Source organism: Oreochromis niloticus, linkage group LG15, assembly GCF_001858045.2.
Source record: "Oreochromis niloticus isolate F11D_XX linkage group LG15, O_niloticus_UMD_NMBU, whole genome shotgun sequence".
NCBI classification, from domain to species: domain Eukaryota; kingdom Metazoa; phylum Chordata; class Actinopteri; order Cichliformes; family Cichlidae; genus Oreochromis; species Oreochromis niloticus.
In genome coordinates, this window is record NC_031980.2 from 2,203,517 (window position 1) to 2,227,792 (window position 24,276).

General features: G+C 43.2%; 1 protein-coding gene across 2 annotated transcripts in view; it reads left to right on the forward strand.

Moving 5' to 3' along the window:
• Positions 1-24,276, forward strand: part of ches1 (checkpoint suppressor 1) — a 62,601-nt gene that overhangs the window by 33,985 nt on the left and 4,340 nt on the right. For both annotated transcript variants that reach the window (XM_005449816.4, XM_025898928.1), the window contains exons 3-5: positions 7,979-8,130; positions 14,346-14,404; positions 23,639-23,747. In XM_005449816.4, coding sequence (XP_005449873.1) covers positions 7,979-8,130; positions 14,346-14,404; positions 23,639-23,747 — 320 coding nt within the window. The remainder of the gene's footprint in view (positions 1-7,978; positions 8,131-14,345; positions 14,405-23,638; positions 23,748-24,276) is intronic.

A 24,276-nucleotide genomic window follows, 5' to 3' on the forward strand; every position in this document is an offset into this window, starting at 1 on the left:
GTGGCCCGCGGTGTAAAATGACCCTGATATAAAGAAATGAAGGGTGCAGTATATGTGGATACCATCGGCCGATCTTAACGCTGAAAACCCCCAAATTTCCAAACATATTGTACTGATTTTTCCAGACTTTGCTATACAGGTAGATTTTCCTGGATCTTTTAGGTATGCATATAAGATCGTATTTTCAGGGAACAGATAGACCAAAAAAAACCAAGTAAATTCAACTTGTAACTGAAAGGGATAAATTCACAAGGATCGGCTGCTTGACTGAAGTTTTTAAGCATCTTTCAGGTGAATGTTTTGGTTTTGTGCATCAGAAGTCGGAGCTTCCAGTCATAGTGGGCAGAAGAGCAGCGAAAAACAGGCTTTGTTTCTCTCTCTAATGCAGATAGAGCCATCCTACCATCACTAGCAATACGATGCAATGTTTGTCTTTTCTCTTAAAAATACCTTCTGTAGAATATTGACAGATAGAGTTGGTCTGCTCTGTGTGTGGGTGACAAATACACAGCAGTGGTGGTACGGATTGGAAGATCTACAATTTTACTTCTGTTTACTTTACTGCTGCCATCTTGGATTGTGAGGTTGGGCTTGGTAGGGCTTCTGCGACCTCTGCCCTTCCTTTCTTTACCTTCTCAATAACAGCCAGTGGAACAAATTGCAGCCAGTGTCAAATTTAGCAGCTAATATACCAGATATATTTGCTCTGGAGTCAGTGGAGGCCAAAAAAGGAGCTAAAAACAAGGAAAACATAAAACCACCATAAAAGGCACGATGTAATTGCTGCCTTTAGCCAAAAAAGACAGCCATCATTAAATGCATCTCTGCCTTTGTCTATGTGTTATTGTTCTGTAACAAGTTTGTTTCTGTCATTGTGAGTCACAAGTCATGAGCCTTGTGACCTCATTGCTTTTCTCCAGCGCAGCCGTTGGGACGCGCTGTAAATATCTGGAAGACTGCTGCTTGGGAAAGTTGGGAGAGGTTTTTCGCAGGTACCGTAACAAGCCATGGAGGAACCAAAAGCCCAGTGATCTCGCTCTAATTAATTGCTAAATGACAGCATATCATAAGCACTTTGGGAATCGCTTAGCTTGGGCTCAGTCCAGTTTGTGTCTCTTGTCCTGTCAGTGTTTATATGTGTGGTGTTTTTGAGTTGGAGGGGGAAATCGTGAAATCGGCCGTAGCAGCTTTTTAGAGCCTGGAAACTACAGTTTCAGGTCTTCTAGAGTCTGCTTTGTCGTATTATTGACGAAACACAAACGTAATCACCGATTCAAACAACGAAAAACCAAAACTGAAATGAAAGAATGACGACTGCATGGGAAGTGCAGAACTCCGGGCTCAATCGAAACCACATGGGAAACAGCTTCGTCGGCCGTGGAGGAAAAGGGAATTCGTAACACCTGTAGAAGACATTTCGGTTTTTCTACGTCCTGACAAAAAAAATAACCTGTTGTCCAGCCAACGTGTAATGTTCATTCCCATCTGTGCCTCTTTGTCCTTTTGTTGCCAAATGGCTTTTGACGAGTGCTGAAATTGTCCGTCTCGAGGACCCTTTTTCAAAAGAATATTCGCCTTCTTGTGTTTTTCCACTCCTTTTCGCCTCTTTATAAAATCTTTGCATTCCTTTTTCCCCTCAGCTCTCTTTACTCTGCATTAAACTTTGTGCTCGTGAGCTGCAGACATCATATCTCCAGCTTTACTCAGTGTCTGAATTAGTGTTCAGACATGTATCTGGTCCATGCTGCACTAGTCCTCTGGTATATTATTAATCCTCCTGATTATCTCTGTGTAAGTAAAGATGGATCCTTGTGTCGCAGCGGGTTAATCAGGGTTTAAAAAAGCCGGGGTTAAAGCATTTACCGCATCTGAGGATGTCCATCATGAAATTGTGCGCAGGCCTGATACTTTGGATTGGTGGTATAGGTTAAGTCATGTTGCGCACGAAAGCACGGTGGACGAGAAAGCCTCTTACATTGATGCTTCCACGCAGAGTGGCAGCTCTGTGCGCCCTGCGTCATGCATCTTTTTTTAATCTCATTTCGCTGTTTGAGTTGGAAACAAAATTTACTCTCTCTTCTAATAATAGCCACTGGAAACTGCTGAAATGGGTCTTCGTGGTGTATGGATGTCATTATTAATGATGATAAAACTGTTTAAAGCTGTACTGAGGAATAGTCACAGGACACGTTTTGTTTGCAGTTTGGACAAAAATCTAAAACTCCTCGCTGCTTTCTGACTCCTCAGACCCGTGGCACTGAGCGCCAGAGCCCATTTAATTCTAATGACGAGCTTAACCTTTAAAACTATTAGGTAATTTCTGTAAACAGCTGGAGACTTTAGTTTTAGCAAGCATTAGTCAGACGGGAGGACGTCGCTGGGTACTATTTTCAGCTGAGCATGAAGACGGAAGTTTAGTGCCAGTGGGTTCTTACAGCTACAGGATGATGATGTCTATGGGACTGACTGGAAAATGAGCTGATGCTGTACGTTAATGTGAGAGTGCCACACTCTGTGGCACTCAGGAATATGAGATCGCTTTAAATATACTCACACGCTACGTATTAGTTGGATGAATGTATTGTTTCTGTTGTTTCTATCAGAAGGTGGCCTATTATATACCTTTCTTTGCCTTCTGCCGTTTAGATAAGATAAGCTTTATTGACATTTTAGGAAAATGGAAGCGCTGCTGTACTTGATGAGAAGATTCCAAAAATGAGCTCAGCGTACATCACACAGTTTCCACAGAGTGTTTTTGTGCTCATGACTCTGGATGATGTCACTGAGAGCAGATAACTCACCTCCTGTTCAAACCTTTGGTTTGTAAGGGGCAACCAATCACAAGAAAGGACTCAAAGGCAGCTAAAACAGCTTGTTTGAGACAACAGATCTTTATTCATAAGTCCAAAAAAGATGTTTTGAACTGTGGATCATGCAAAGCTGTGTCTTGTTAGCATCGCCTTCAGAGAAGCATAAAATCCTGAATTACATCATGAGCTCACAGATATTGTTTGTTTATTATAAAGTGCAGTACAGCATCTTCAGAAGCCTGTCTTTGGAAAAACACTGCTGACCCCATTTTAGTTTGAACACTCTGGGAATGAATTTTCATCTGAAGGGATCAGAAATGGACACTATCAGGGGGAATGTGGCACACGCCCCTGCTGCCATTACTTGACCATTTTCCAGATGAAAACAAATTTACTGCACACAACAAATTACCGGCATTGCTGACTTTGTTTTCTAAGCATTCTCAAGCACAGCAGCACGGACAGCGGTGAAACGGTGCCAAAGTGAATGTATAATGAACGTGTCGCTGTAGATGTGGAAGAATCAACGTAAACAGTCACAATACAACCTGTTGAAAGTGATGAGAGTAGCGTGTTCATGTGAACAAAGCTGTTTGTATTTCCTTCCATCTACATTTTATAGATTTAATCTAAAATGAGGTGAACACTAAAATATAGTGTAGGTTATGTCAGGATATGCCTGATGTGTGATGGTTCATCATGTAGTGAGGAGTGTATGCTACTTTTTTTTAAATATCTCCCATTTCTAAGTGAGACCAGCCCCCACAGCTTATATAACACAGGAAACAGATGTTAGCAACACACAGTCATCCCTCTCGCACTTTGTCTCCCCCTTCTTCCCCTTTTTGTCTTTTACTCACATCCCAATGCGTCCCAAGCAGGTTGCAGTTTGTGTAAAGCTGCATAAAATTCTGTTGAAAATAAATACCAAACTACTTGAACGCTGATTGTAAATTCAGCCAGTTCTAATGGTTCGGCCTGTGCACACACCTCCTGTCTCCTACATCTGGATTAGCAAACGTGGCCGCCCTCTAATAATTTGGCAGCCTCGTTGAAGCACAAATTTTCAGTACAAGTTAATGGAGCTGAAAGAAATACAGGAGGGTGACAACTGTAAATTTGGTTTATTCTAATGAGAGGTAGACTCAAAGAACAGCGTCTCACACATCCTGTTTTAAGGTTACTTTTGCAGCATTAAATGAGTTAGGGAATGCAGGCAGTGGACCAAACCACTGTGGTCTATGAGTGGGAATTTAAAAAAAAAACAACATTCAAATTTGACATCCAAATTTAGCTTTCAGTGAATTTTATAGTATTATTTAATGTGTTCACAATGATGCATTCAGGAGGTCATGAGTAAAGTACCGGAAAGGGGATCCAGACCCTCCTGTACCCTCCACCTATGGATGAACTGATAGGACAGCACAATTTGGAAACAGCGGGTGACGCACCCTTGTTCCCCCTTAGCTGTGCACTCAAATGGTTAAAAAAGCAGGAGAGAGGAAATGAATGAAATTTCTAGATTGGATTTTTTTTTTTTTAAATCTTTATGATGTCAGATCTGAAAATTCACAAAATGTATCCCACTTTCTTTGCAAATTTGTTAAAAAACAACAAAAAAAGACCTTTTCACCTTCTCCAGCTTCCAAGATTATGATGCTTGTTGCCAAGGCGACTATTCTAACCCAGGTGACGGGCCCTTCCTGTGAGATGCGCCCTGTGATTGGCCTATCGACAGATAGGCTACAGATTAAGCATTTTGATTGGCTCGCTGGCTGGTTGGCAGCGGCAGGAGCCCCAGCAGACAGAGATTCTGGAGAGAGCATTGATTCAATCGGCTGGCAGACAGTAGACACACACACACATAGACACACACACATATATAGAGATATATATATACAAACGCTGGCGAGCTGGAGGTGCGAGGGGAAATTTGGCCCAGTGGGGGTCACCTCTGTGGGAGCGAGTGTATGTGTGTGTAATATCATGCTCTCCAGGAGAGGCGTTGCTGGCAGTAATAGAAGCACTCCCAGGAGCACACCACGCTGGGTAATATCACACTCCCCAGGGAACTCGTCATACACACATTCTCACACACACACACACACACACACACACACACACACACACACAGAGCAGAACAAGGCACATATGGCCTGTGTTCAACACGACTGACATACTAATGCAAAGATCCAGACGGGGGGACACAAATCAACAGTGCACACACATCCTATTAGCTTCTTGCATTCTTGCAAGGTCGGCAGCTGCAGCGGGCCGTAGCACAGTTTTTGACTCAGATTCAGTGGACATCTAAGGATGAAGAGGCGCACAGAGAAACTCAAGAGGTTCTGCACGGTCACCGCTCGGTGGAGATGATGGAGCCTGAAGGATAAAGTTGTTTATCAGACGTGATTGTGAAGGCGGACAAAGTTATGAACCTGTGCTGCAAGACATCAGATATTCGTGTTTTTTGGTTAATGTATATGTGACCTGCCGCTCTAATGTTTAACCAGAGCAGAGCTGTAGGAAAGCAGGTCATACAGCATCGCAGGAAATTGCAACATGTTTAGTTTAACAAATTTAGTTCATCGCTCCCTCGCCTTTGAGTCCTGTTTTTCAAATAAATGTTTTCATTATGTGAAGTGTAAAAAATACATACGTTTCACATGTAGGCCTACTCGCAAACCTGAGAGGAAAAGCTTTTTCGTCTAATTTCTTCTGACAAAGGAGGGAAAAAAACCAACTGAAACTTAAGAGAGCTCTGTACACTTTTCCAGTTAAGTGCAGACGCATTAGCCACTGTTTGCAGCTGCTTCTTTCATGTGTTATCTTCAGATTTAATCGGGTGCTACAACCAAATATTCAATTCCAGCCGACATCCTGTCATTTCATCGTGATTTAAATATTCACATATTAGTAAAATCTTCTTTGATTGAACAATCTTTGTTGACTATATTAATTTGAAGTTTTATCAATACCCTAAACTGGGGTGATTTGCATAGCGGTTTGTGTACCACTACAGATTAGAGGTCGACCCTCTAATGTATCAATATGGTGATTATTCAATCCTTAATTAATATTCACATGCATAACTGTGATATTTCCCTCTTTATAGATTACTGGGCTAGAATTAGGAGATCCAATGGACAGCTGACCCTTATATTTTACTCACACATCCCTCTACCCCATTTCCTGCTGCCAAATGTGTTTGTCTATCATTAAAAACACCAAAACAGACTTCTAAATAAAAGCAGGGCAAAACTTTTTTATGTTGGTTGCTTGCAGATAAATGTGTATCAGCCTATATGTTGTCCAACTTTTTCTTACCAGAACATACACTCACCAGCCAATTTAGTTGTACCTGCTGCACTGAGAGTCAACGCGATTATCCAATCAGTCCATCATTTGGCAGCTACTCGGTGCATTTAGGTATGCATACATGGTCAAGGAAACCTGCTGAAATTCAAGCCATGCATGAGAATACTGAAGAAATGTAATTTAGGCTGATCTGAATATTTCAGAAGCTGCTGATTTGCTGATCTTCCATCTCTAGTTTTTCAGAGAATGTTCTGAAAAAGAGAGAATATCCAATGAGTGACAGTTCTCTGTGGGAAAATGCCTTGTTCTTGCCAGAGGTCAGAGATGAATGGTCAGACTGCTTTGAGCTGATAGGATGGCAAAAGCAACTCAAATAAGCACTTGTTACCTCCAAGGTGTGCAGAAGAGCATCTCTGAATGCTCAGCATAAGAACCTAGAAGCTTATGGCTACAGCAGCAGAAGACCACACCAGGCTCTACAAAACTGGACAATAGAGGACCAGAAAAATGTTGCCTGGTTTGTTAACTCGATTTCTGATGCAGCCTGTGGATGGTGGGGTCATAATTTGGCAGACACATTCCAAAAACATCGCTCCATCCTGCCTTGTATCAATGATCCAGGCTATTGGTGAAATGGTTAATTTTAATTCAATTTATATAGTGCCAAATCACAGCAGCAGTCGCCTCAAGGCGCTTTATAATATAAGGTAAAGATCCTATAATATCACGAATGAATTACTTTAGAATAGTGTGGAAGATACCCATGAGTGTCCCCATTCTCTGATGCCTGCTTCCAGGAGGATGATGCTCCATGTCAATAAGCTCAAATCAGGCAGTTCTGAAGACAAAAAGGGGTCCAACCCAGTACCATCAAGGTGTGGCTATTAAAAGGGGGCGGGGAAAAGATGCTGGGGTGTTGTAGAAACGGCATCATCTCATACTTTGTCTAGCAGAGCGGCTCCAAGTCTTGATTCTGATACATTATCCTCTTAAAGACATTCCCTCAAAATGCCATCACTAACAGGGAAAACTATTTGGCAGTAGTGGCTTAAACTTAGACCAGTTTTATTTCTGGTGCTTGTTTCTCCAGGTATTTACTGATTGGTTCCCCCCACTTCTAAAATAAAGGCTACATCCTCGATTTCCTTTCATATCGACTGAGAATCAGAAGCCCGGAGTCACGTCGCCTTCCCACCCATAGCCTGTACCTTTTTTTTATATCACAGAACAATCTAAACTGAGTTGAGGACGACACCTTAAATTTTTGTTTTGTGTGTTCCTCCCCAATCTCTGGTCTGTCTCTACCCCCCACCCACCCAATTTTTCCACATTCAGATGACAAGGCAGATGAAAGCATGCTGAAGGCTCTGAGAGACAGAGACCGTCTATTTTCATGGCACCCTTCTCTATAATCTATAGGCTGGCTTCACTCAACTCAGGTTGGGGGGCCGACAGCTTCATTAGGTGAGGGGGGGGCACCATCTGCAATGGAGAAAGTTAAAGAGTTTGCCTACATCCTAATCAGAAAGAAGCTCCATGATTATAGGAAAACGGGGAGCAAGGTGGTTTTGAGGATGGATTAGTTCTCATTCCTTGGAGCGTTATCTTCCATGGGAATATGGGAATGTTTGCATGGTTGATGTTTTTTGGTTGGCAGTGAGGCCACGTGTTTTCGCCGGAGATGCACAGAATGTTGTTTTTCTCCGTGGGAATGCAGGACGGCTGTGTGTGCACGTGGTTTGGTAAATAGGAATCCTGTGAGAGGGCTGAAGTTGAGCTTGTGTTTGGGCTCCGGTCATTGTTCTTCAATAACAACTTTCTCCTCTTTGTTTTTTCTTTCTGTCTTTCAGAGCATAGGCAAAGGCTCTTTGTGGTCCATAGATCCAGAGTACAGGCACAACCTGATCCAGGCTCTCAAGAAGACGCCGTACCATCCCTACTCGCCCAGCCTGACCACCCCCTCCACCTCCCCACCCACCCTACCGCAGACATTTCACCACAGGTAAGACGGACCTTCTTATCCACTGACTGAGTGAATCTTGGTCGGTTAATTGATAAACCCGTTCTCAGGGAGGGGATGCTGCTAGACTCTCGTCATGCTTGCCTCTCTGAAGAGACTTTAGAGAAATGAACAGAGTAACTGTGAGTGATTCACAGAGTGATTCAAGAGAATTTGTGGCATCCACCTGTTCAAAGGTATCATGTACTTGTCGTGTTGAATTGTCTCTTAGGTATGAATGAAATTCAGCGGTGTTCCAGAAATGTCATCCTGAGTCCCGTACATGCTTAAAGTGTTTAACTCTGCTTTTTTCAGCATCTCTCTTCAATCTGTCTTTATTTCTATTCCAGTCTTTGCTGCTCTGATATTATTTACGTTGTCTGCGCCGTAAAATTTAAGTTCCTTTAGTTAAAGTAGTGAAACACAATATATTTAATATACCAAACAAAACAGCTTAAATGAAAAGTCAAATGATCTTAATATAGCAGGATAAAGTAGGTGACTTACTTCTTATTTTCGGTTTAGTGTGCCTTAATGAATCAATGGTATGGAAGTGGAGGAAGTGGAGGAAGCAAGAAGAATGAGTTGAGTAAAGTTTGACTTATCCGACTGTTTTTTGTTTCGCATAATGCGCCTTATAATCTGAAAAATATGGTAATCAAGTGTTGCACTTATCAGCTCAAATTCATTGACCCCTTATTGCAACTAAAGACATCTAAAAGAGAGGTTTCAGTCAACACAGTCTAGAGTTTAAGTTTGTCAAGTTTCTGAATAATTATGTTATAATTGAAATTAGAGTAGCAATCACGCTAATCGTTGTTATTGTTTTTCCTAAAGTCAAACAGCCTTACTGTACTTCCTGCCCTCCTAACCACAGAGGAGAAATCAGTCATCTCTAAAATATGAAACTGAGGGATAAAATGCATTTAGTCAACTAGCGATATTCGATTTTGCTGTGTCAGAGGATTAGTTTAGTGCCGTGTGTCTGAGTCTTTGTCCCCGTGGCTAATTGCTGGGGAAAAGTCAGCACAGCTTTCAGCCGCACAAACAATGGAAACCACCTCACACAGTGGCCACAATCAAAAGATGAGCAAATAAACTATTTGAAATTAAACATGAACAATCTCTAAAGTCTTTGGTGTCGGCTGTTTATTAGTTTTTGTTTCCCAATTCAACACCTCGACCTCTCTCTTTGTTTGACTCTTTCTAAAAAAGTCGTGGATACTCTGCAACGGAAGGCTGGAAACGGGAGCTTTTTATGAATGTGCGTGCCACTCGGTGGGTTCGCTCTTTTGTTTCACAGCCGTGGCTGTTTACTCGTGGAATGAAAAAAGTTCTCTGGGTAAATTATCCGGAGAGAGATAAGTTCATTCTCGTAGTATTTATCTGATGTAAGTGGATCTCCAAGAAGCAAATAAAGAGCAAATGAAATGGGGACTTCGGTGCCAGCATCCACATATAACATAAAGCCTGTACTCTCGTCTGCTTGCTTACTCTCTCCATCCTCTCCCTCCATCTGTTACTCTTCACGCCCACTCTCTCCAGGCGTTACATACCTGACCTGCACCATCCTTTCCTTAAATCTTTTTGCATGCTCTTTTGATGCAACAACACTTCTGTCCCTCCTCCTATCTCCCTCCCCCCTCAGGCACATCGCAGGTAAAAAGCCTTTTTTCTCCCTCCCTCCACGTGTTGGCTCCCCCCTCCACCTCACTCTTTCCTCCCCCCTTGTTTTGCCTTTCCTCTGCTCCTACTGTGCCTCTGTTCCACTCATCTCGCTCTCTTGTCTCCTCTTTTAATATCCCACACACCCTCCTGCTCATCCTCAGGCATACATTACAACTAGTGGGGCACCCAGTACTCCATCTTCTTTATTTATCCCTGCTGTGATTTATTCCCTCTCTCTCCCTCTCCACTCTTTTCACTCTCTCTCCATCACTTTATCATTCAATTAAATTCCCCTTTGTCTACATTCACTTTATTCTCCGACTGCTCACACACACACAAACACACACACACTCATCCCTCCACAGTGCGGCGGCTTCCACCTGTGTTGTTTCCTCCACATTTCTCTCCTGACCTCGCCTCCTCCCTCCATCCTCTCAGTTTCCAGAGCTTTTGCCCATCCTGACTGATATGTCAGAGAGAGCTGCTATGAGTCGTTTTATTTTTTAAATATTTTTCATTATTATTGTTTCATTTATCTGCTCCTTCTTTTTTTTTTGTCTCTCTCTACGACTACACAGCAGCCGCCAGCCCTACACCCCGCTCCCCGGTTGATCCGGGTAGGTTGGCTTGCAGAGCCAGTGGACTGTGTAAGACAGAATAATTGGTTCACCGTAAAATGTAAAAGTGTCATTTTGAACAATGAGGTATGGGGAAGTGGAACAAATTGGAGGCTGGATTTGGAACATGGATGGGAGGGCGGAGGGGTGCAGGGAGAGGTCGGAGTATGGAGGGGTAGTTGTTCATTTGTGTTGTGGCACACAGCAGGAGATGAGAGTCTGTTTCTCGGTTTGAGCCGAGCTGCAGGTCCACTGGGATGCTGCACCTGAACAGCATCCCCCTGCATCTGTGCATGTCCAGTTATTTCATTGCTTAATCCCTCACAGTTTCGATGTAAGCCGATGCCTGTGAGCGCTTTGTTTTCTCTGACAGTTACTGGAAAAACTCAAAGATATTTGAGCGATATAAATCAGTGTACCGCAGCAAAAGAAGAAACCAGAAAACAGTGGACGCGATGTTGTGAAGAATAAATGAAACAATTCTACAGGTTGTGATTCTCTGTCGGTTCATTTAGTAGTTTTCAGTATGAAGTTAATAAAAATTCACTTATTACTGGTGAGAGGAAATGATGAGATTTATGTTTCCCTCCAGTTCTGACCTCTGATTGAATAACATGAATATTTTTTTTTAATAATAGAGAAGTTATTCGTGTGCTGATGTGGTGTATTGGTGTGCTTTAGACGTGTAGCAGTTGGAATGTAAATGCACAATCATAGCATGCTCGCCCCTCTGGACCTGCTGGATCAAAAAGTTCATAAACACCAAAAACTAAAGCTTTACTCAACATAAGCACTTCGGAAGGAATTTATTATTAGTTTTTAAACAGACTGATGTGAAATTAAAGAGTTCAGAGGTCAAGAATTATTAATATTGCCCTTCATAACAGCAGAAGAAGAAAAAAATGGTCACAAATGGCACTTTTTTCTTGTAAAAAGACTGTATATAAAAGATGACATAATCACCTTGACATCACCATCTTGTTCTGTGGAACAACAAGTAACACTCCCGTAAGCAACGTTTAAATTACAAGTTTGCCACACCGTAAATCAGGGGTGTCAAAAATAAGGCTCAGGGGCCAAATTAAGCCCAACAGCGACACCAAGCTGGTCCACTGAACAACAAGTTTTACAACTTTTTATTAAAACTACACCAGAGTAATTAAGTAATAGCAAAGTGAATGAATAAAAACTTTCTGGCCAGTGAGCTACCAGAAGTAATTTGGCATTTATTTTTTTACAGTTTGACCCAGAGTCGTCTTTACTACAGCAGCATTTCTTTGTCATGTAGAAAAACTGAGACACATTGTTCTTCTTTTTTTATATTAGGATATCTCAGAACTTACATGTCTTGTTAAACTTCTTTACATTGACAGAAAGTGGAGTTTCTCTGATCTGGTGGGCTGTATGTGGCACGCAATATGAAGTGAGTTTGACATCCCTGCCATAAATAACTCTATATTTTTACACTAAGTGCAGTCTTAATAAACAAAACAAACGTCACGGTTCATTAAATAAAACACAAAACTAATGATTGGACCAATAAACTTATAAGGAAATTATTTATAGATGTTATTTTGAAAGAGTAAACAGGTTTATTCTTTTGCAACTAGAGCTGTTGCCCCCTGCTGGCCAATGGCAGCAATACAGGTTTAAGGCATATTGACTTTACTTTGCAGAGAGGAAGATAACACCTTATCTTTTTAGTGTTTTTGATCTTGGATACCAATTTCATGAAAAAACAAGCAACTCAGGGTAAAGTTATGAATCAACAAGGGCTTTAAACTAAATAAGCCATTCTTCACTATATGTACAGAGTCTGTAGTTGTTATGGAGATGGATCTGTTAGTGGTTCTCACTCGTTTTGCATTAAAACAAAGCAAGCTTTACTTGCAGATGCAGATCATGTGCCTTGCAGTTTCACCTTCATCCTCTATCACAAAGACGAATTATTATACATTACTTTTGATTTTTTTGTGTGTGTTTTGTCAGAAGTGTAGCACTAGCATTTCACTCTGAAAAAGGTGCTACATTATGTTACGTCTTTCATTGTCTGGCATTAGCTGTGTCCTTTATATGTATCCTGGAACTCGAGTCCAATCAATACAACACAATATCTCTCTCAAGAGCTCTCACGCTCAAGAATATTATGTTATGAAGTGTAATGACTGTGAATGGTTGCACAGCATGTCTATTATGTTAAGGTCAAGGACCGTCTCAAGCCGCTCTATACAGCACAGAAGTGGGAGATGAACACGGGGAATGATAGAGATAGATAGGAGGAAGTGGCTGAGAAGGGTTGTGGGGTGGGGTGGAGGGGGGGTGTAGCTGGAGTGCGGTGACGCTCCTTTGTCCTCTGCTGTTTGTCACTCGCACCTCTCGCCTTTTCATGGCTATAATAACTCACACCACAGCAGCCAGCCCCACGTGCTGTGTGCACCAGTGTGTGTGTGTGTGTGTGTGTGTGTGTGTGTGTGTGTGTGTCTGCGTGTGTGTGAGAGAGATTCTGCTCACTTAAGTGTCTCAGTCCAGCTCTGTGCTATTCATGCTTTCTTTAAATGGGCGTGTGTGTGTGTGTGTGTGTGTGTGTGTGTGTGTGTGTGTGTGTGTGAAGGCGAGAGAGACAGAGCACGCTGGGTAGGAGGTCAGCTCCATGGTGCATTCCTTCACACCCCATCAGCATCTGGATGGAAGGAGGAGGAGGAGGAGGGTGTCTCTCCCTCCAGTTCTCTCTCCTCCCTTTTCTCCCTTGTGAGGAGGGGAGCGGCGAGTTTAGCCCCTCGCCCACCACATTAAATGCACAGGGGTTGTCTTGGCAACGGGAACGCCGCCATGGCAACACATGTAGTATAAGTCAGGTGCTGTCGCGCTGCAAACCCATTTGTGGAGAGAGAGATGGGGGTGAGACGGGCAGGAGTGGGGGGGGGCTAGGGAAAACAGACAGGCTGTTAGCACAGGAAAAATATGTTATCGCCGTGGCAACGCAATGTGGCAACTCTCCATGGCAACAGCAGGTGGCTCAGGGGCTGAAATTTGCTGCTTTCGCTGCGTTTGTATGCGTGCGTGTACAGTAAATATCTGCGCGTGTGCGTGCGCGCCCATCTTTCCCCGGCATCTGGCGAGGTGAGAACCGCTTCACGACTGCAGACGTCTCTCATTCAGCAACATAAAAACACAACTCGTGTTACAAAGGAAACTCTCCAAATGAGTGGAAACAAGTTCACGGCGTTCCCCAGGCTTTTTCGGTCCCCTGTTTGTGTGTGCGTGTGATACCAGTGTTGTCAGACTGTGTTTGAGCGGCTCGTCTGACTGGGAGAAAAGCGAGCAGTCAGACGAGCCGTCTGATGGGGAGCTAAAGACCACTCAACCTGGAAAAGCCCCCCCCCCACACTCTGTCTTTAAATTATAGATCCAGCAGCATCCCTTTGTGTGTATGTGTGAGTGGAGATATCTCCGTCTATGTGAGAAATGCCGTCATTACTTCCCTCATTAGTGGTGCAATGATCACCTAAACCGAGTTCCCGGCTTTGTGTGTTCCTGTGTGCGTGTTTTAATGTGTCGCGCACGCCGTATACAGATCGGTCTTAAACATGGCTGTCTGGCATGAGTGCGTGTTAAGTGTTTGTGATTTCTTTCTTTCGTTTTTCTTTTTTTTTTTTTTAATGTGTGTGAATGGACGAGTGGCGGGCGGTGGGGGCTGTCATGAGAAATTACCCCCATGGACTACAGCGTCGAGGCTGTAATTCTCCGAGGTAATCACAGGGAATAATGGCAACAGTGGGACACCCGGGAATCTAATCACTATAATCAGAAGCACTGGCTTATGGGCTCAAATTCCTGCCTTGCTATCCGCCTCGTGATGAAGCCGGCTGGGCTGGTTGGCTGCTGCGACGTGATCAAATAATTGACCAGTTTTCTCTCCTCTCTCCTTTCTAGTCCTCCGTTGTGGTCGGGGAGTCCCCTCTTCAGAAAGAATGGAGGAGTACTCCTACAAGGTACTGTTTCACCTCCGCAGGTCTTGTTCTCTGTGTTTATGTGTGTGTGTGTGTGTGTGTGTGTGTGTGTGTGTGTGATCTCCCGCCTGTTTCTTTCTTTCTCTCTCTCTGTCTCACCCGCTTCCTCTCTCCTCCTCCTCTCTCCCTCCACCCTCTACGGATGTGCCAACTCCAATCATCTCAATTCCAAATCCCTCTTTTTAGAAGCGCACCTTGAGAATACTGAGTGCTGAGTTCTGACACTTGGCTCGGCACCAAGTGTTTTCTAAGTTTGTGGAGAAAAAAAAAAATTATAAAAAGGGGGAGAAAGAGGAGTGATCGAGACGCGGCGAGCAAGGCAGGGAGAGAGAGAAAGGAAGAAAATCTGAGCTTCAAATCAGAGGCTGGGGAGCAATCCCCTTGCCTCCTTTGCTCATCCAGTGCAACATATGTACAGTCTCACTTTATTTTTACTCTTGTGCACCCCCCACCCCCATTTCCCATTATTCCTCGCCTCCCCTCCCTGCCGAACACCCCCCACCCTTCCCTGGTGGTTGGACGGCCGTTTAAATGGACATTCAATCCCAATCAGGGAGCACTCCAGGAGCTCGCTGGGCTGCCGAGCCCTAAATGGAGGAGGAAATGGATACATTAGGCGTCTGCGGCGCGCCCTCCATCGCCGCTGATAATGGAGTAGTAATGGTCAAGGAGCCGGGCTTGGAGAGAGTGTCTGAAAACCTGGACTCCCTCTGGACACACACACAGACACACACAGCCTGAGTGATGCGTCTGAACAGCTGGACAGATGGAGAGAAAGAGGTGGAAAGCTGATTTGGGAGTGCGGAAGTGAGGAGGAGACACAGGGAAAACAGAAAAGTCGTTTGTTTTTTTAATTTTCCTTTTTTAATGTTTTTCTGAAAGGAGCGAGTGCAGGAATGGACAGGTGGGAGCGTCAGAGGCAGCAGGGACGGGAAAGTTGTGACAGCCAGAGGCAAAGACAAGGGAAGAGTCAGGGTGGGGGTGGTCGGGTGCCAGAGCGAGCGAGTTTGGGGCTGTTAGTGCCCTCAGTTATTGCTTCCATCTCCCATTCCCAGAGCTTTCAGAGCTGCTCCGCTCTGAGGTGATGTGTCCTGAAATGTGCCTCTCCCCGCTCGACGTGGAAGAATGCAAGGACAATGGCTGGGAGCCGAGTGCTCGACGCAACCTATCACCCCACCTGCACAAGGTTCATTATTCAGTAGCTCTAAATTATAAAGCTTCTGCTCGGTCTAAGTGCTCTTTTTAAACTCTAAGTTCTATCATTTCTGGAGCTAACTCATTTGGAACCAGCTCTGGGCCGTTATTAACCTGTCAGCTGCAAATGAAGGGTGTATCCAAGTCAATAGAAAAATTGACCAGCTTGTAAATGATTCATCACAGGCAAACCGGTGCATCACAATCGCTTTAAAGATTCAAACAAGCATCGGCTTTATGTCTGTTGACAGATATCTATTGACAAATGATTACCAGCAATTCCAGCAGGACTGCAAATCCCGCCAAATGGTGGGAACTCATAGGATTGTACATTTCTCCATAGGTTAGCTGTTCTAGTAAATGATAAGCCGTTACAGGAAGCGCACGGTTACTATTTACGACAGTTTTTTATCAGCTGAGTTAATTTGCCTTTTAGGCTTAAATCATAACTAACAAGTGAAATGCTGCCCAAAGTTAATTAACGACCTGATGTTGTGTAAAATTGTTATAATTATCTTCAAAACAGCCAGCTGCAATATTAAAATTAGCTGTAGATGTAAATAAAAGTAGCAAACCTGCACTAAACACAGTAGAAATATATAGATTTATCAGGTAATGGCCAAGGAATCACACATTAATATAATGCAGGCTGAAGCGGGTAGAGCTCAGCTGAACTGTCAGGATATTATAATACATATAAAATCAATCATCTCTCTGCTCTGCGATCAGTTTGCAAAACTGCATTATTATCTGTATTTATGTTTGATGTGGAAGAAAAATCTGGAAATGCACGTAATATAAAATATATGGAGCCGAGTAAAAGCTAGACCGTGATGATTCAATTATGCATTTGTACTTATTCAAACCAAATACTTCAGTAAGAGAAAGGTTCCACCTGTCTTGTCGGGTCTTTTTGTGACTTTTCTGCAGCGTTGACGCTTTTACTCAAAAGTCTAAATACGTCTTCCAGCGCTGCGTTGGTGTGATTTAAAAAACAAAAAAACGTTCAGCAACTCTGGTTCAGAAGTGGCCATCCTGCCCTTCAAGGTCATCTCCAGTCCTGCTCTCCGCACTACTGGAGCTGCTCCTCTGTGTCAAACTCAAATTTAAACTTCCTGCTGAGAAAGTTGGCAAAATCACTGATGTTGAGCAACAGTTTTGTTGAACTGGCCAAAAAAAGCTTTTATTTGTGACAGGATTACTGAACTTTTTCATTACGTCTCATATGAGGTGTAGACAAAATAATAAAAGACTTCATGAAACAGGAATTAAAGCACAGGATTCAAAATCCTCAATAATGTATGCAGCTTACAATAGTTCAACTTTATTCAGTTCAGTGTTATTTATTTATTAGCACCTGTTACATTAAATCGATTTATATTATATGTTAAAGAGCCTCCAATGCTACAGAGAAAACCCCAACAATCAGATGAGCTGTGAGCAAGAACTTGGCAACAAGGGGGAGAAAAAACTTTTAACAGAACCAGGCTCGGGGGTGAGGGGAGGGAGACGGGGAAGAGCCAGAGATCAATAATAAACAACAATAATAAATGAATAACGTTAGATCCTCCCTGCCTGGTAAATGCACTTCTCTGACAGGCCTTTTCCCGTGTTTTCTAGTACATGTCCGTTCTAAAACGTGTGGTCTTTTGCCCCAAACCGAGAGAACGCCGATGACATAATCAGGGTTACTTTCTCATGCTTTGAAGTGCTCTCTCTCTCCAGAGCCACAGAAGATATTTCACAACAGCGTTCTCAGGATGAGAAGAGCTCCTCATGTCAAGTAAACTCTGCTTCAAGTATAAAATTGATGTAATATCCCTCAAAGCTAAAACGAGACTAACAGAGTTCTAAGAAGCCTATCTTTGCCCATATTGAAGATCAAAATAGGCGTAGAGGAAACATTTGAAAATCACAGGTGCTGATTAGCTTTCAGCCTGATAACGCCTGTTTGTAGTTGTGTTTAAAGGGCTTTTTTGTTTCAAGTCCGAGTAATCGAGTGCTGCTTTTATTTATTTTAATCTCCCACCCCTGCAAGTTATAGCAGATGTCAGTCAGCCAACCACTTAAACACTCGGCTGTAGCGTCAGATAGACAAGCCAGTTAGACATCCAGTTAAACTGCCAGCAACTTCAGCCCACCAGCAATCCAGTCCGTCAGTCAGCCAGTCAGTCAGACACCATTAGTATGCATCCTGCCCTCAGACTTTAACACACAGCAGCCAGGCAGGGGGAGAGACGGGGGGCGGGGTGGGAGACGTTTTGTCTGAGCGAGAGGCCACGTTCAAACGGTTGCATTCTCAAGGTCTGCTGGGAGTAACCTTTGACCCTTTGCACTCCACACGTGTGTGTGTGAATTCAGCGAGTGTTTGTGTGTTTTTGGTGCCTCTGCTGGCCGCGTGGAGACTGCAGCCTGCAGGGCCATGTGGAACTCATTTAACAGGAGAGCAGAGGAGGTTGAATGCGTTTACGGCACATGAGAGGGGAGGGAGGCCGAGGGCTCTCGCTCGCCCTGGAAAACAGGCAGGCAGGGAGACAGGCGGCGGGCGAAGACGTAGGAAGCAGACAGAAAAGGCAGAGCAGCTGACCAGACATCGGAAAAAGACAGACTAGAGGATATTTTCTCTCTAGGAAAAAAAAAAGATAGAAATGCAGACAGACACCTCTTCTTGTCTGTTCATACATTTTTTTTCTCCTGTTTTCTGCTTCCAACCACACAGAGAGCTTTTTTTCCTCTGCCTTTCTCCAAGCTTGTAAAATGTAATGCTCGATCTCAGCGAGCGGGGACGGGCTTTGGGAGTGCTGCCTGGTCTTTCTCAGCTTAGTTTGTCACCTCATCTCCACAGCATATGTCCCAGGCTTTTTACCTGCGGCGTCGGCGTGCGTGCTCGGTTGGAGATATGAGTCACCACTATACATAGAATGACAGATCGATGCACAGAGGGAAAAAAATCAACAAGTGAGGATGGAAGAAAGAAATTCAAACAGTCAGCAGAGCGAGGAGGTGAATGTAGAGGTCACACACGTAAGAGAAGCTTGCACCTATAGTAGAGGTTATATATATGTGTGCATCTAGGATAAACTGCTGTTGCTGAGGTGTGAGAGCCCATGTCAAGCATTCCCTTCTTTCTCTCTGTTTTCACTCATGAAATCTAGACAAGACTGAATCTGGACATCGCCTACTGGTTTGCACTCAGCTGCATTAGCCTGTGATGAAAGATAAAGCAGATTGCAGTTCCACACATGGCCACTTGAGACTCACTCCCAATAACATGTCAGTCCCCTTGGATGTCCATGTTAAAATGTCCCGATTTACAGTCTGATACAAACAGCTGTTTTGGTTTGTATATCACATTTATGCTTATGTTGTTTTCTATAACTTACAATTTAATTCTTATTTAAGCTTAAAGTTTGCACCAGGTGTCACCTAAGCTAATCCAGGCCACTGAATTAGCTCTGTTTGTGCCTTTTTGGATGTAATTAGTAATAACGAGTCTTACAGCGTAACCACCAGACTAAGAAGTTTGGGTTCTAGTTTGTTCGTGTGTTACTTAAAACTAATTCGCAGATGTCAGTGTTTGTTTGTTGTTTATGGAAGCAGCTTGCTAGCCAACCCTGCCATCGGGGTCAGCGGTCCCCAACCCCCAGGCCACCGACCGGTACCGGTCTGTGAGTGGTTTGGTACCGGGCCGCGAGAGTTGAGCCTCGGGTGTGAAATGTATGGTTTTCAGGGTTTTTATCGTTAACTTGGTTTCCCTGGGTCTTTTCCCGTGTTGTAGTTCTGTGTCTTATTTTGAAAGAAATATTTACATGTTACCATAGCGACCAGAGAGCATTAAGGGGCAGAGAGGAGGATGTTACTCTCAGTGTTGTTGGCGCATTTCAGGAGGATGCTGCTAATAAAGTTACACAGTTACACAGTGAATTCACGTTTATTATTATAGTTACAAAATAGCACAGTTTTTGTCTCGTTTGTATCATTTTATTTTGTTGTATTTTCCGTGACACAAGGCCAGTGGCTTTGTTCATCTTTTATGTACAGTCTGTTATCGAGGCAAGTTTAAAGCAGGCTGACACACAGCAACCAGCCGTTTGTGATGAGGTCTCAAACAGCTGCCTGCTCTGCTCTCACATCAGCACACACGGACATTACACGGACGAGGTATTCAAGAACTGACGCGTTAAAGACCGTTTACCGTCCGCCGAATGAGTTTTTACGTACGCGTCTGCCCGATAACGTCGTGAAAAGTTTAGGGTGCGTATGAAGAAACAGCTTCTCTGCCCTGCTTTCGCAGAGTGGTAGATCCCTTCTGATGCATGATCTACCACTCTGTGGCATGTGGAAAGGGAACCGTTGCTATGGTAACCCAAAGCCTGACTGGAACGAGAGGTGGGGAGGAGAAAGGGTGGGTGCGTGTCAACCCGGGGAGACCACTGCCCACACGCACACATCCATGCAGCGAGTGATCAAGATTACAAAAGAGACTCTGTGCAGGGACTTACTTATAAGGTTATGGAGAGCAGAGCTGGAGATATCAGGGGCAGAGCCACGCTAACAGGAGTCAATAAGATTACTGTGGACACAGGCGGCCAGAGAGAGGCAGCAGAAGCACACTTACAATGACAAAATCCCAAACAAATCACTCATAATGCACGAGTGTGTGTGTGTGTGTGTGAGGCAACATGAACCAAATATACAAGATTGCTTTCCACATGGGGGGGGCAACTTGTATGTTTTAATGAGCTTGTGGTTCTCGAGGCAAATTAAATTTCTGCTCATAACATCGATCATAAATTTACTGTATGGGCTGAGATTTAACCCCCCTCCTCCCAAAAATGCTTCAGCTGCAGTATATTGATGGCTTGATGTTCACAGTCACACCTTAACAAATGTTTCTGCGGCAGACAAAAGCAAACAGCAGGTCATCGTTTGCGAAACACAAACTGACCCCAGAGATGAAAATGACAGCTGTTCCAGTGAACTGGGATGGCTGTGGTGAGCAGCCAGCCTTGAATAATGAGAGCTTTTGGATCAGATGTACGCTCTTCTCTTCAAAGTGTATAATCTGTGTAGAAACTATATATAGATTCACATAAATTACAATTAAAGCTTAAAACCTGTTTAGATCTTCCTTCTGCTCTGCCACAGTCCAGCCTGAGTAGGAAACCAGAGACAAGACTTTGGCCTCGGTGGAAAATCTGAAATGGCTTAAGAAACAAATTATCGTGTGGAACTTTTTAATGTTTGTCTTAAATCTGAAATGTTTTTCTAGCTGAGGCATTGTTGTAAACTAGAAAAAGTTCCAGTATATACTTAAACACCCTGAATACTAAAAAGCTTCTCTTTTGTTTTTTACATTATTTCTCCAGCATCTTGATTGCAGGTTAGCTGTAAAAGTTTACTTTTTCTACCTTAGTTTACAATCTCTTTCATAATTACAAATTAAAGCCATATGTTGAAATTTCACAGACCTGAGTTACTGTGTGATTTGTTGGGGAAGATCTTTTTATTGCTGTATTACTGAAAGTTAGATGACTGTTTTTAAACAGCACTTTTAATCACTTTTCCTATTTCTTTATTGTTTTTATCAGCTGGTTCTTATATAGCATTTTTCTACACTAGCTGATCACTCAGAGCGCTTTATACAACATGCTTCAATCACCCAAGCACTATTTTTTATCCTTAAGTGATTTAACCTTAGCACACACTCACACACTGATGGATGCATCGGAGAGAAACTTGGGGTTAGCAACTTGCCCGAGGATATTTGGCATGCAGATTGGAGCAGCCATGCACTGAACCACCAACCTTCTGATTAGTAGCTGCTCTACCTCCTGAGTATTTTTGACCCAGTGCTGTATTTACATTTATTCTTTCAATGATTACTTTGGTTATATTTGGTTATATCTCTTTTATCTATTTTCCATGATTTGTGGTTAGCTCGGTGTTGTCTTTCTTCATAGTTTTGTATATAATAATAATAATTTTTGGAGCAGTGAGAAAACACTTTGCATAAACGCCTGTTCTACACACATAAAAGTGACTTTATTTGAAAGACTGAAGCTTCTTAAATGTTATCAACTGTCTGTACTTTAAATATGAAGCTACAGCTAGCAGCCAGTTAGCTTGGTGTAGCGTAAAGAGAGGAAAGAAAAGCTAACAGTCAGGGTGGTTCTCTTTAAAGTTAATACAAACTGTCTGCCGCCAGACAGCAAATCAAAAACAAATATATATCATATTTTTTGTTGTTTAAGTGTTTCTATCTTATGCTAATCTAAGCTAATTTAAGCTAACTAGCTGCACTGCAGCTCTACATTTACCATACAATCACGAGAATAACATCAATCTTCTCACGTAACTCTCAGCAAAAAGGAGCAGCTAAGCTAATTTCCATACATTAGCTGCACACACACTATATTAAAATAAGAAGGTAAAAGGTTGGACTTTTTTCTGCCTGCTGTTAGATTGGCTCAGGTTTGTAAGCCGTAACCTTCGGCTGTCACTACAGATTTTCAGGCCCAAGTGGTTCCGGAGCCAGTCCATTTCCACGACTGTGTGTTTCAGGTTGTTGTCTGTGTCTGAGCCCAGTCGTGTGGGTTTCTTTCTCCACTGACCTCTCTGTATTCTGCACCAGTCACATCATGCTTCAATGTGGTGACCACATTAGCAGGTGATTAGCAGCACCTGTCTTTTGCCAGTAGAAAAGCTTGGCTTTCCAGACATGAGAATTCAATCTTTGTCTCATTAGTCTGCAGAAAGTATCGTTTGGTAAACTCCAGGTGGGCTTGCCATATGCCTGTTTTTTCAGCGGAGTAAAATGGCACTTAGGCAGAGTGCCGCAGAGTTGTCCTTCTGGTGGGTTCTTTAGTTTCTTTGAAAATTGGTTTGCGTGACCACTGGCTACACTTCCTCCTCCCTGACCAAGGCTTTTCTTGCCTGGACCAGATGGACGACTGTTGGAAGACAAACTTCTTCCACAACAATAGAGCTCACTGCCCAACGCAGTCGGATGTCGCAGGTCTGCTGAGGGTTCTTTGAGCTTCTTACTCTCACGTTAACACTGATCTGTTGAGCTACTAGTTCACCTTCAAGTTTAATGCTAATGATGGAAGTCTTTTAGGCCATTTTTCATGTGATCAAGTAGTTAAAAATTACTTGAAAAAGTCATGATAACTATTCTATTCATGTCTGACACAAAGAAATGGGAGTGGAAGTCTTGTTGCCTACATAACCACTGAATGTATTTGCCACACAGCCGTTAATCAGTAAAAGACTTTCTTCACTGAATAAAGTTTGAAGCTAATAAAATATAAAGTCAGTGAATATCTTTATTTAACCTTTATTTATACACAAAGTCTCATTTACAAGAGAGACCTGTTCAGGCTTTTGCACTGGAGGTTCAGATGAAACAGGAAACAAAGACAGTGAAATTTAATGACTGTTTCATAAAACACTGAATCATTTTTATCTGCAGCTTTAATTTCAAAATACTAATCCGCTTTGGTAAATGTTGTTTTCTGACATTTGAGACGAACCAATAAAAAAGATCTGCAGATAAATTAGTAACGTAAAAAGATGTGAATTTGTCCCATTTTTCACCCTCAAAAAATAGATTTACTTGGTTATTTTAACACTTGGGTTTGAAACAGATGTGCCTTTCAGATTTTCACATCTGCGGTTTCCCCCTTTGAGTTCCAGCGGCTGCTGTATCAGGCAGGCTGGATTTGGCCGTGCCCAGCGGTCGTTGGTAATTGAATGATTTGCAGCGGCCTTAACTCATTTATGACGCTTTCCTGCTCAATTTAACCTTGCCTCGCTCATCAATATTGCTCCGTTGGCCTCCTCGAATGGACAGTGGATGCTCATCGAGCTGCTCCCGGGTCTTATCGAGGTCGGATCTGAGAGTTTTTGTTTTTTCAGGAGCTTCTTCTGTTAGTGTTTTTTTTTTAAATCCCTCCGCTCGACACTGAAACTGATTCGTGTCTTGCGTGTAACTGATGATCCACCTGCTCTCTCTTTCAGTTCCTCGAGGTGTGATCCAAAATGGCGCCCGTGTCAGGAGCCAGGCCCTCTTCCCTGTTATCAGACCCTTACCTGTAAGCCCTGTGGGGAGCAGAACCTCGGCCATAAGGTGGGTAAACTTTGCTCCTGCTGCCTTCAAACGTATAATTAGCGCCAGCGGGGGCTGCACAGACGCATTCCCTCACCCACAGACACGCCTACACCTACATGCAGTGGCACAAAGCTCGGGGAGCTCCCAAATTTTCCACTGATAGTTTACATAATTACATCTTTGTGCTCGAAAGTCAGAGGCGTTCACACGCTTCCCGTGTGCACGACGTTTCATCCAGGTGTGTTTATGTAATGGTCTCTTGCAGACACACAAACACAAACAGGTTTATTAGAGGGAGAGGCCTCATGATTCAAAGAACATTGGGAGCATGCATGGACATGCACATCCATCACAGGAGCACGAGAGTATGATGGCCTGCACCGCATAATGAATTAAACATACCCGAAAGGCTCACTAAAGGTTTGCAGTGAATATTTGATCACTGTAAGGGAGTGCGTGTTTTTCTTATGAGATATTAATATGCTCACGCTCTCATTCTGGCGGGGGGGTGGTATGTCCGGGGGGACAGGGCACGCTGCTGAAGCTA